Source organism: Malania oleifera, chromosome 1 (assembly GCF_029873635.1).
Source record: "Malania oleifera isolate guangnan ecotype guangnan chromosome 1, ASM2987363v1, whole genome shotgun sequence".
NCBI lineage: Eukaryota > Viridiplantae > Streptophyta > Magnoliopsida > Santalales > Ximeniaceae > Malania > Malania oleifera.
Genome location: NC_080417.1, coordinates 89,631,035 through 89,645,149, shown reverse-complemented (window position 1 = coordinate 89,645,149; position 14,115 = coordinate 89,631,035). Strand labels below are relative to the sequence as shown.

General features: G+C 33.1%; 1 protein-coding gene across 1 annotated transcript in view; it reads left to right on the top strand.

Annotated features, from left to right (window-relative positions):
- LOC131164049 (AUGMIN subunit 5) overlaps positions 1 to 14,115 on the top strand; it is a 35,717-nt gene extending 21,602 nt beyond the window's left edge. Inside the window, exons 6-7 of the mRNA XM_058120980.1 lie at positions 1,473 to 1,658; positions 13,926 to 14,115. Coding sequence (XP_057976963.1) covers positions 1,473 to 1,658; positions 13,926 to 14,105 — 366 coding nt within the window. The 3' untranslated portion in view covers positions 14,106 to 14,115. The remainder of the gene's footprint in view (positions 1 to 1,472; positions 1,659 to 13,925) is intronic.

Below are 14,115 nucleotides of genomic sequence, written 5' to 3'. Positions count from 1 at the left end.
TCAACAGTTTTCTGACGGTATCTATCATATTATTTAACTGTATGTCTGGTAACTTTGTTTAAAAAAATGTTAATGGTTCATTTTAGTGATTTAGTTTTTTTTTTTTAATCAGAAAAGAAATATTATTAGAAAAGGCAGGGAACAAGGGGATGCCAATCAAGTACAGCAAGAATAAAAAATGACAAAAACAGTACACTGGTCATAGAAGTACATCAAGGAAATCTAGAATAACAGAGAAGTCCCTCCCAGGCATCCTATAATGCCAACTAGAGATCATGGATATCTAGTTATCCAAGACAGGGCAAAGAAGAAACCTTCCACTTGAAGACCCTTCTATTCCTTTCTTTCCAAACTGCCCAAAAAATAGCAAGGGGGATAGGGGAAAGAGCCCTCCTTTTGATCTTGCTGGATCAAACCCTTTCCAAGCCCAAATCTCACCCTCAACTGAAGCTGACATGACCCAATTATACCTTTTAGTGACCTAATTTCTTTGTTATTTGATTAATTATCCCATTAAAATGCTATTATTCCTTTTATTTCATTTCACATTTTATCAGGAAAATGCCAAAAAAACTACCTTATTATCTTGAGTGCTGAAACCTGATTTCCCAGTTTTATTTCTTTGTTGAGTTTGTAAAAATAGGTCAGCGCACCTAGATATTCTGGCTTGTTTTAATAGAAATAGAATAAAATGACATGAAGAAACATTACAAAAGTTTCAAATGAATGACTTTTCTGCCTAAGTCACCTCCCTTTTGCCCATTTTCTGTTGGATTGTTTGCACGTGTTTATTTTCTGTGTTTTCTTTTATGCTGTTGCTAACACTGTAGTGGCATCATTATATGTTTAGAGGAGAAGATAAAAATTTTTCCCTCAATTATTATTTTAATTTAAAATTTATATATGTGTTTTTGGTTGGTGGAAGTTAATTACGCTTGAGTCATTGTGATCTCCTAGTTATGAAATTTATGAATTTAATTAAGAAACAGGTAGACTGTCCATGTTTTGTGAGGTTATCTGCTTTTTCCCTGACATGATGCTTTAATTGATTTTCGTGTTTGTACGCCCTCTCTTATGGTAGTTGTTTTTATGGCCGTATCGTGGTTACTCAATTGTGTTTCACTTTATTTATTTATTTATTTATGATGGATATAGAAATAAAGAAAAATACTTAATTAATCGTAATATCTTTAACGGAATACTTTGCTTTTCTTGCTCATTTATGGTTGGCACTGTTCTTGAACTAAATATTGGCTATAATGTTGATGTGTTAAGAACATTTTTGTATACTCGTTTAACTATGATCATATGCAGTATTCATATTTTGCATCTTTTTCGCATTGATACTGTGTGCTTGTTGTCATTGTTGAATAATATGTATCAATTATAAGAACATGGATTCAGCATGCCAATGCAGTCTTATTTTCTATTTTAATCTTAAGGATTATGTTAATTTCATTCACCTTATATAGGATGCTGCCGCATTCTGGAATCAGCAACCATTAGCTGCAAGGGAGTATGCATCAAGCACAATTATTCCAGCATGTACAGTTGTTGTTGATATATCAAGTAGTGCGAAAGATCTTATTGACAAAGAAGTTTCTGCCTTTTGTCGAAGTCCGGATAACAGCCTTTACATGCTTCCGTCAACTCCACAGGTCCGTAAATTGAAAGGGTACAATGTATCTCGTGTTATATCATTATCTACCACTGTTGTAGGCTGTAGCATTCCTCCTCCCTTAGTTTCTTGCCTTCTCTTTTCTTCCTTAAGCTAATGTTTTATTTTATTTTATCTTTTATTCTATAATTTTTATTATGTTTGTTGTAAGGATTTGATATCCACAGCTAGGGGTGTGCAATTGGTTGGTTCAGAGGTAAAAATAACAAAACCAAAATTTTCTTGGTTCTAGGAGAATATAAACTGAACTGAACCAAACTAATGGAACAACGGAAACTTAACTAACTAGTTCATTTTGATCCAAACATATTGAAATCCAAACTGAATCGAAGTATCGAACTGAAGCTCTTAAAAATCGAACTGCCCAAACCAATTTCCCCCCTAAAAAGCGAACTTCCTAAACCGATTTTTCCACTCCCAGAAATATGAGCATTACTAGAATTTGTCTCCATTTTCACCCAAATTGTAAGGAAATTGAGCCAAAGATGATGAAATGTGAGAACACTACCTCGCATTCTCAGCTTGTCGCTTGTGGGTCTTGCCTCTTTGATTTACATGAACTGACGAAATGACGAACCAGGTTGCCTTGCAGTTGCGGGAGATTGCAGATTTGCAGACTTCTGGGCTCTCTCTCTTGTGACCACACCTCTTTGACTCACATTGACGAAAATGGGAAAGCTTTGTGGCAGTGACACAGTGTAGCCTTCGATTCACACAAACAACGGAACAGGCGAACAGCCTGCTTCGCTCACCTCAGTTTGCTGGGTGGACCATGGGGTTGCAGTCTTGCAGTTGCTGAGATTTGCTTCTGCTTGTGGCTTGCTTCAATGGAATTAGATTATCAATCGCTTTTGATTTGTTAGGGTTGCACTTGAAAAAAAACCTAAGCTTAGCTAGTAAATAGTACTGTAGTAAGCCAAATGGGAGTGGAAATGGAATGGGCTGAATGCTGACCTGGGCTGGGATGGGCTGGGCAGGGTAGAGTCGGTGTATTTCATAGCACATAGTATAAACTTCTGTTTTCAGTTTTTTCGGTTCCAAACTGAAATGTAATTGGGAAAACTGAAAACAGAACTGTAAATTTTGGTATAAAAAATAGCACCAAACCAAACCAATTTGATTTAACTTCAGAACTGAACTCTTTGGACCGAACCAGTTTGGCTCAGTCTGTTACTGCGGTTTTCACTAATTTCGGCTCACCTCTATCCGCAGCCATCTCTAATTGGATATCCATAGCTGTCTATCTGATGGTGGATGGGTTCTAGAATCCGATTTTGATGACTTGTAATGGACTATTAGTCTCCAGTTACTTTATGCTGATTTCAAACTTCTATAATGATTTCAGATAAATGAAACTGCTGATTAATGTTTAAGACTTTATGAGTTCAATCACTGTTGCTATATTCATACAATTTCTTGTGTCAAATCATATGATTCTCCATTCTAATCGTGCAATTAATTTCAATCCACTAGCCTATTGATTTGATTCTGATTGGAGAATCGAAGTAAAGAATCAACTGTTAGTTGGTAGACTCTCACCTGAACTGAAAGTACAAATCCCCTATTTGAATTTTGCAGTTTATGGTTCAGTAAATAATCAGGATTGACGTTGCTAATCATATCCCAGCCGAACCAACTATTTAGAACCCCAATTCATCATTTATATACAAAAGCCTTAACCTCTTTTGAAAGGTCTTCAGAGTTAAAATAAACAAAACGTAGTAATTCTTATCTCTCTCTTTTGAGTTTATATATAATGTTCCTAAATTACACTTCAAAAGTCATTGAAAATTGGAATCCCATATTCCTCTGTTTATGTGATTCTCCTCAAAAATAGTTCATTTGAAGGCAAGAAGTGTTTGCGCATGAAAATTTTTATAGTTTTGATATTTGATATTTAAAAGTTGATTTCTTTAACCTTTATGTTCATCGTTCTCACAAAAAAAATTACTTTTCATAGGCATTGTGACATGTTTGTATGTACTCATGTTTGTATTAGATCACATGATCATTCATTGTATAAATATGTTTCTTCTTTAATGGGTTTTGTTCATTTAGGTAATCATGTCATTCACAATTTGTTTTGCAAATTTATATTGAAACTCATGATTCAAATGGATTCTCAATTTCTCATTCAAAAATTAGGATATCTCAATTTGACAACTACAAATTTTATCAGAAAATGATATTCCCTGAACAAACTGTGTATTGGTATGAATCCAAGACATGGGAAGCTTTTGCTGCGGAACACTAAATCTAGTGGTCCAGATTCCAGAGTTTTAATTCATCTTTTCCGTTTGACACAACTGTTATCAGTTATGTGGAATGTCATGATTGTATAATTTTCTTCAGAGACATTATTGATGTAATTTGCCAGTGGAAATCTCTTTTAAATTTACTAACATCTCAACATCCCGTTTTCAATATAAAGTACTATTACATATTTTGACCTATATATATATATATGTGTGTGTGTACCCCTAATGTGCTGCATTTTAGAGCATGTGCTGAACTGTGGTCTCTGTAACTTATATTCACGGCAATTGTTCAGATACACCTTGTTGGAGCATCCAAAGCAATTGATTCTTCCTCGAATTTCAATCTTATTGGTAGGGATTTCTGGTGAAGATTTAATATTCAGACTTTGGAGGATAATCCCTGGTGGACAGGAATTACTTTGGACCTAACCTTGTAGAATCTCTATCACTTCCTTGGAGATCTTCTTATTGTTAAGGTACTGGGCGAATGGGTAGGTGACCAGTTTCTTATACGGGGAGTTGAGCAGGTATGCAATCTGGAAGAAGCCATGGAGATTTTGGATTTTGGGTGCGATTTCCTTTTAGTTAAATTTGATTTATTTGAAGATTTAGAGCATCTTCTGCTAGAGCGGCCTTGGAATGTTCTTGGTCATTATTTTATGGTTAGAACTTAGAAGCTGGAAACAATTGATTTTGCCTTGGTGTGAATTAGATTTCCAGAACTATTAGTCCATTACTACAATAATGGTGTGTTGGAGGCAGTAGCTTCATGCATTGGGAGTCTGGTAATGGTGGATCCAACCACAGCAAGTGCCTCTAGAGGTTGTTATGCTTGAGTCTGTGTTGAGGTAGATCTTAATAACCATGTGATTGGCAAATTTTGGTTGGATGGTTGTTGGTATCATGTGAAATACGAAGGGCTATAATTTAATTTGCTATCATTGTGGCCTATTCAAAGTACAAAAAATTGCCTTTTGGAAAAGGAGAAGCCCGAAAGCAATGGAGGTGATTTGGTTTTAATGACCTTCAATTCTGTTGGAAGGGAAGAAGGTCACATTAGGGAAGAATCCTTGGGAAGCATAATGGTGGTGAATTTGGGCCTTGGATGGTGGCAAGTCATAAAATTTGTCGCAGTTCTAGGCCTAAATAGGTGGTGGACAAGATGAACTTGACGATTAGCCTGATGATTAAAGGGAATAATTATAATGATGAAATATATCTGGTTGAGACTTGAGACTTTTGTTGAGGCTCAGGATGGAAGGTTAAGGTTGTTAAGGATGTGGGACCGAAGAAGGCTAGTTTTGATGCTGCAGGTCTATGTTACATTCCAATTGTTCAAATTGAGAATCTTGTCACAGTTACTATTGCCATCACATTCCAAGTGCAGTCACCAGTCTATGAAATCAATGACAAGAGAATGCATCACCAGGATGGTGGAGACGTATGTGCTCTGCATGGGAATTTTGGTTTGGTTGGAGTTGTCATTTATGTTTCATGTTAAGGATCCAATATTGTTCCCCTGCAAGATCACATCGATGGGTTGGGTATGTTGGACCCCCATACTGGTTCCATGAATGGGCAGTCAAGGGGTTCCTGTGTTCCTTTGGGTCACAACCCCTATTTAATTGGTTATAAGGAAATTGAAAATGTGACCTTGCACATTCCTCCCCCCCCCCCCCCCCTCTCTGATAGGCCAAGAATTTTATTATATACAGAGAGAGACAAGAGTGCAACAAGAAAAAAAAATGAAAACAAGGAGGATAACATATCCTCTCAATACAACAGAAAGAAGAACAAACCAGAAAATCAGAGAACAAAGATTATAAAACAACTCTACACAGGCGAAGCAACTGAGTCCTGCTATAGATCGGACAGAGGTAAATGCTGAAGGAAACCATTTGCTGAACCCATGGTGATGGGAAAAACGCCGCTCCATTCCGAAGCAAGTTAAGAGGAGTGTCCAAGTTCTTAAAGATTCTGCCATTTCTAATCCTCTCCAACCAAATACACTAGAGGATTGATAATCATCAATGATGTTATGAATGTGAACGTGGTCCACAGTTATCAGGTGTTGACTTGGAGTTGGGGTGTTTCATCTCCTTTGTCTTATTTCGTTTCTTCACTTTTGTGATATCTTAACTTAGCTTTGGAACTGTAGGGAGCAGCGAATAGTGCCTTCCTGCAAATCACTTAAAATAGTTGTATGGGGATAACAAGCGTGATATTAGCATCCTTGTTGATGCTCACATTTCTAGTGAGAGCAAGGAAATGACTCATTTTTTAGATTTTGACCAACTGGTGATTATGGGCCCATGTGGTTTTTCTGGAGGAATTTGGGTACTTTGGAATAACTCTTCATATGACGCCGTTGTGAAAGACATGCATTACCAATCTATTTTGTTTGATATTTTCTATACTTTAGGGAATATGTTGTTTAGCAGTTTATGCTAGGCCAGATCCAATGTTGAGATAAGAATGCTGGGATTATCTGAATCTTCCATGGATGTTATTGGAGATCTATATGATTATATTTCTCTTGATAAGATGCAAAGTGGGCAGTCTTCTTCATCAAGAGTGCCCAAGTTCCACTATAACTTGGATGGCTGTAATCTTATGGACCTGGGTTTCAAAGGTTAACGATTTACATAGTTTTCTCTTAGAATGGCTCAAAAGCTTGGGTTAGATTGGTTAGAACTCTTGGAAATCCTCTATGGCATTTTCTTTTCTTGGAGGTGTCACTCTTTCATTTTGTTGTTAGGGCTCTTGCATTTCATCATAACCCGATATATTTCTTTGCCTTATCAAAGACCTTTTGGAATTTGCCTTGTTGTCTCTTTTGAAGTTTAAAGTGGTGAGGACTTGGGGGAACAGTTGTAAACCCATTATTTTAGCTCTCCATGATGTTTCAAATGCAGTGAAAACTTTTAATAAATCTGTGTTAGTAACGTATTTAGAAGGAAGCATCTGCTTCTGCTCACGTGGATGGTTTTCAGAAAGCCTTAAACGTGCACAGTTCACTCATGCTTTGGCAGCTCACGAAAATCTTTGTTGCAGGACTTTTAACTTGGTTCTAAAGTAGGAGGAGGTTTTATGGATGTAAAAATCTACAATTAAATGGCTAATGTTAGAGATCGTAGCACTAGATTCTTTCATCCATAATCTGTAGGAGTAAGAAGAATAAAATTGGAAGTGGAATTTTGCCTTGGTGTTTGGAGAGGAGGGATTGTAGTTAGTTTGGAGACTCTGCATATCTAAGGTCGTGGTTGGGGGGGTGTTGAGTGGGTGGGTGGGCCTTAGAAGGTTGGTGTCTAAAAACATTTATTAGGAAAATATTAGGAAAATGATTTTGATGGTTTCCTGTTGTGAAGAACTCTCTTTGGCATAAAGTTATAAAAAGTAAATTTGTCTTGCTTTCAAATGGGTAGGATGCTAATTTGGGCTTAAGACATTGTTATGTGGAGACTCTTGTATTGTTCAGATATATTCTTTGTTTTATTCCCTGTATCAAATATGTACTGGGCAATGGATCTCGGATTTGTATTTGGAAAGACAGGATGGGGAATTGTGCGTTCATTTTTTTCCTTGTTTATATTGCCTCTCCGTAGGAGTTAATGAATGATGAGGTCATTGCTTCCTTTATTTCTTCTAATGGGCGTGGTTTCACTTTCGTAGACCACTTGACTGATAGGGAGGTGGAGAAACTCTCTTCTTTGTTGGTATTGTTGGAGAATTGTCAGTTCTCAAGTGAGAGGTAACCGGGTTCAAGATTTGGATTTTCTTCGGTAGTTTTTCTTCTATATCTTTATTTTTGAGCGCTTGACCAGAACATTTGTCTTTTCTCTCCTCCATTGTTTTATTTGGAAAGCCAAAGTTCCCTATAATATAAAGACTTTATTTTGGTTGGTCGTTCTTATTAAAGTTAACGCCAACAATGGGTTAGATGTATGTATCTTGTGTTTGAAGCTTAGAATTTGCTTTGAATCTATTTCTGCATTGCTCTCTCTTTTTTTTTTTGGGGGTGGGGGAGAGGTTGGAATTGTGTGCTCATTTTTTCCTCGTTTAGATCGCCTCTCCTTGGCCATTAGTGAATAATGAGGTCATTGCTTCCTTTCTTCTAATGGGTGTGATTTCACTTTTGTAAGCCACTAACCGATAGGGAGGTGGAGAAACCCTCTTCTTTGTTGGTATTGTTGGAGCATTGTCAGCTCCCGAGTGAGAGAGATAGCTGGGGGTTCAGGATTTGGATTCTCTTCAGTAGTCTTTTCTTCTAAATCTTTCTTTTTGAGCATTTGACCAGAACCTTTATGTTTTTTTCTCCTCCATTGTTTTAATTGGAAAGTCAAAGTTCTCTCTAATATAAAGGCTTTATTTGGTTGGTTGTTCTTAATAGTGTTAACGCCAACAATGTGTTCATCTTTAGATGTATGTATCATGTGTTTTGAAGCTTAGAATTCTCTTAGGGGATTTGGAATAAGAAGTTTGGTGTTTTTTGGGGAAAATTAGGTTTGTCTGGATCCAACGCTGCATTCTTTGGATATGCAGTTGTATCGTTTCTCTTGGGATGTTTCTTGAAACTTGAAATTTTTTAAAAAATATTTTTTATTTATTGGATATTTATATTATGTAATTAAATAACTTTGGGCTGGTAGAATTATGTGTTCAGTTGGATGGTAATTTTTACCAAGTAATTTTTGTGTGTGAATTCACTGTATGCTCTGTAGTATGTACCAAAAATATAAACTTTCTATCCTGATTATTTAAATTAACTTTTTTTTTTTGTATTGTAAATCATTTTTGTTAATGGGTTGGTACTCCCATAGTTTTGAAAACCGGACCAGACCAGCCAGGCCGGCCTAGTTGGACTGGGACCGGTCAACTCACTGGTCTGGGCAAAGGGCTTAAACTGGAAATTTGGTGACTTGGGGTCAACTCGGTCAAACTTGGGTGACTCGGTCCAGCCCTGTCTGAGCTGGTGAGGCGACTGGGTTGACCTGGTTTTCTTAGAAAGGAAAATGCTGTAATTTTTGCAGCCCGCCTGGGATATAACCCAGGATCTGTAGCATGCGGTAGAAGCACCTTGCCACCATAGCCACAGTTGCTTTGCTTAAAATGTTACCACAGTACACACACACACACACACACACACACACACACACATATTGTCCAAAGTCCAAACATATGATAAATATAAAATTTATCAAAATTTAAAATATTTTACCTTAAACTCTTGTTTGAAACCTGAAAATATTAAAGAAAAGTAACAATAAACATGAAGGAATCTAAATTTTTCAATGGAAAGTGAAGAAGGAAACAAAATGTGTAACAAATCAATTAACAAAATTTTGATTTTTTACATAATTAACATTTAATTTTTCTTAATTTTGAATCATACTAAAATAAAAATTTATTTTTAATGGTATTTAATATAGAAAGAAAGTAGAAGAGAAAATAAATTTTCGGCTTGTTTTCTTTTTATATTCTTTCTTTACATAAAATTATTGATCCAAACAATAGCATAAATAAATTTTAACTAAATGAAACTATATAATACTATTATTTAATATTTATTGATCAAAAAAGATCTTCTACTATAAATTCAAAATTTTAATCTTCTCTCACTATTATTTGATAATTATTCAATTTTTAATACAATAATTATCAACATCAACAGCATTGCTAAACCCACTTTGTACGTAATACACACATAAATGGTTTCATAAATGCATATATAATTATATATACATATATATATATATATATATATATATAAATGTGTGTGTGTGTGCGTACTTATATATATATACACACATCATGGTTTTAAATAACAGCCGCGACTGTTACGTAATGCCGTTACGTAACAGTTTTTTGGTTTACCGATGCTGTTACACACCGCAAAATCGGTGGGAAGAAAAATCACTGCCGTAGCGGCCATTGCAGACCGCGGCCGTTACGTAAAGGCCGCTACGGCTGTTACGTATCTGCTATAGGACTGTTACACCAAGAAATTATTTTATTTTTTACTTTTTTTCCTCACTTTTTCCCTCTCTTTTATATATCATTCTCAATATACCAAGTTGCAAGAGGGGGAAAAGATTATAATGAGGATGACAATGATACAAAATTTATTATTTCTTTAAATACTCACAATAGATGCATTAATTAACAATTTGAAAATGCTAACTTGTTAGGAAAATATTTTATTTTGATAATATTAGTAGTGTGATATTTATGTTCTATATTTTTCAACATCAACCTTCTTGCTTTTCTAGCTATTTTATACTTGTATTATTCGTATGTCTTATGTTTCTAATAGATTAATGGAGTGTATAATGTATTTTCTTTTATTATTTAATTTAGCACACATAAAAATTTATCACAGATAAGAACAATGAGAAGTATAAATACGCACACACATGTAATTTTTCTATCAATGGTAGTTTAAAACAAATGTAAACTTGTTGCCCTTACCAAATAACTTAGTTACTCGAACTAAAGGATCCAAAATACACTAAAACTCTTTCTAGGAAGGCTAAAAGCTTAAAATATGCAAGTACGCTAATATGCACAAGGTTGTGCGTGCTTCAAAAAAATTCATGGCTGTTACACCCGCTTCCTGTTATGTAATCCCTGCCACTCCCACTTCCCGTTACACCTATTACTGTTACGTTGCGTTACGCTACCCGCTACTGCGATTTAAAACCATGATACAAATACATACATGCTTACATGTATACTATATATAAAAGTGCGAATAGTATAAATCATTTTGTGGACAAAATTATCTGTTTCTATAAAAAATAAGAACAAAAATTCTTAATAGAAATTAGTTTCTATGGTACGTATAGAAGTCTGAATAGAAGTATGGATAACTTAATTGTTTTCTGGTGAAAAGTATCTTAATTTTTTAAAAGTAACTCTAAACATTCCTAAAGAAATAAAACTTTTTACTACGTATAGAAATATAAATTGTGTAAATTATTGTGAATAAAAATATCCTTATCTATTGAAAATAAGACCAGATATTCATAGAAGAAAGTAATTCAACCAAAATTAAATAAAATTATTTATAATTTCTACTAGTTATTGTTTGAATCTAAAAGAAAAAAAACTTTCATCTGGTTAAAAAAATAAAACAAGTTGACACTGCATATACATTTTGATATGATGGTATCTATATCTATATTGTCTATATAAATCTAAAAGAAAAAAAAACTTTCATCTGGTTAAAAAAATAAAACAAGTTGACACTGCATATACATTTTGATATGATGATATCTATATCTATATTGTCTATACTGTATATATAAACACAAATAATGTAAATCATTTCGTAGACAAAGATATCCTTATCTTTTTAAAAGAAAGCCAAAAATGTTTGAAAATTAATTTTTATACCATATGGACATATATCCTGATCTTTTAAAATAAACACTGAATGCTTTTTACAATATCTTTTGTTGGGTTTGGGAGGAAGAAGGAAGGAAAAGCTCTATGGGTTAGTGCTTCATATGAGTATTTTGGGTTCATGGAAGGAACATGACTCACGTATACTTTTAGGGAAGAAATTAGCATTTTTTTTTTTTTTGGTGTGGGAGAACATTCATTTTCTGGCTTTCCTGTGGTGCGTGGGTAATGGTAATTTCAAGGGGATATGCTTCCCAGATATTAAGTGGGATTGGGTTACTTTTGACTTCTTAGCACGTGGTGATTTCTTGGGCAGTTTTTTACATCTTTTGGTTTTCTATTTTTGTTTTCCTTAGGGTTTCCCAGACTTTGGTCTCTTCTCCTGATTGTACATCCTTCCTCTATTTGATGAATTTCTTTTGCTATAAAAAATTTCTAATAAACGAAATAAGTTTTCATATTATATATATAAGAGAAATTTGTCTAAATCATTTGTGAAAAAAAGACATCATTATCCTTTTAATATTAGACGAAATATACCTAAAAGAAGTAAATTTATATACAATAAAGTGATTCAACCAAAGTTAGATAAAATTACATTTAGAATATATGGAATTCTTGTTTAAAAATAAAATAAAAAATAGAATTTATGGAGTTATTGTTTAAAAATAAAATAAAAAATATAATATATGGAATTCTTGTTTAAAAATAAAATAATTTTTTTTTCATTTGGTTAGAAGATAAAATAAACTAAGAGTATTTGTGTGTGTGTGTGTGTGTACACAATTATAAAAGTAAAAATAGGATAAATGGTTTTATGAGAAAAATATCCTTATGCTTTAAAATTAAGATAATATTCCTAAAAGAAAGTAAGTTTAACCAAAATTAGATAAAATTATATTATAAAATATATTTTGGATAATTAAATGTTTAAACCAAAAAAAACTTCATTTAGCTGAAAAACAAACTAAGTTTGAATTGTGTAAATCATTTTGTAGGAAAAAAAATGTTATTATTTTTTAAAAATAAGATAAAGAATTTCTAGAAAAAAAATTCTAGAAAATTTAGATAGATATACATTTGAAAAGTTCATTTTAAATAGAATGAGTAAATATACATTTCAAAATTTTCATTTTAAATAGAATAAGTAGACTTCCATTCAATTAAAAAATAAAATAAATATAATGGTGTTGTAAATACTCATTACTAAATAAAAGATGTATTTAAAAAAAGGTAAGTTTTTTTGGTGTCATGTAAAATTATTTTGAAGTATCTAACATCATTTAGATAGATAATAATATAAATTTTGAAAATTAAATTTTTATAAAAAATTATTGACCTAGAAGCACTTCCATATAATTTATTTGAAGTTCAAAAGAAAAACACACATGAATTGATTACTAAGTAAACAAAAAAAAAAATAATTATTAATATATTAGGTAGGAAATCAAAATTTAGAAATTATAATAAATTTATTAATATTTTCTTTGGAGAAGTCATTTATTAAGATTTTTTATAAAATAAAAAAGAATAATAATATCATTTATTAAATTTCTTAGAAATGATGATGTATAAGTATTAAATTTTATAGTTTGTGTAATGTTAATTAGAGTATTCTTGTTATATCATATTTTAAAATTTTAAAAACTTTATTGTCTTGACATCTACGTGGTGTTGTAATAGTACCTCATGTTGATGTTTATATTTTATAAATTTAAATAAAATATAAATTTTTGTAAATTACTTTGAATATTCTTGCTTTAATATTTATAAAGTAAATTATGAGAATATATTGTTAATTTTTTTAAAAATATATCTAGACTTTATTAAGAACTTCAAAAAATATTATTCACATGTAATCACATGCAACGCACGTGACACAGTTTCTCTCTCTCTCTCTCTCTCTCTCTCTCTCTCTCTCTCTCTCTCTGTATATATATATATATATATGTATACACACACACATTATCATCTGGTTCGGCTGATCAGTCCAACTGCTTAAACTGTCCCAGTGGATTCAGTTGGCCACTGGTCTGGGTTTTAAAACTATGGGCACTCCTTTCGTGCCAATACACGATTAATAAAAAAAAATAAAAAAGAAAAGCAGAAAACAAAAGGCAAACAAAAACAAAAGAGAACACAAAACAAAAATTGTGTTTTGATTCTAATAATTGTTTTTTATTTTCTTTTAAACTTTTAGTTGAGTTTTGTGCCTCTTCAAAAGTTCCTTAGAAAACAAGTGACTATTTTTCATTTTAAAGGATATTTCTCCTTTTTTGATTAGGCTCTAAAAGAGTTTATCTGGAAAACAGTTTTCTTTGCAGATACACTGTTGTTCTTTAGAAATTTCTAATGATCTTACATCTATGTACTCCCTGTAAAGCAATTTCACAAGGTAGCAATATGTATATCTTTAGCACAGAATTTAGGAATCTCACTGATGTTGATTTTTATTTCTTTAATAATCGTATATGCTAATGAAATCATTTCCCTCATTGTTAAATTTCAATTGTCATAAATTCACATCATTGAATTTTACATTTGCATGATTCTGTTGCACTGATCTGTTATTTATTTTGACTCAGGCGCTCTTGGAATCGATGGGTGCAAGTGGATCTACAGGACCTGAAGCAGTTGCAGCTGCAGAGAAGAATGCTGCTTTGTTGACTGCAAGAGCTGGTGCTAGGGATCCATCAGCTATTCCGTCCATATGCCGTGTTTCTGCAGCCTTTCACTATCCTGCTGGTGAGTTCTGGTTCACCTAAGTTTATGATG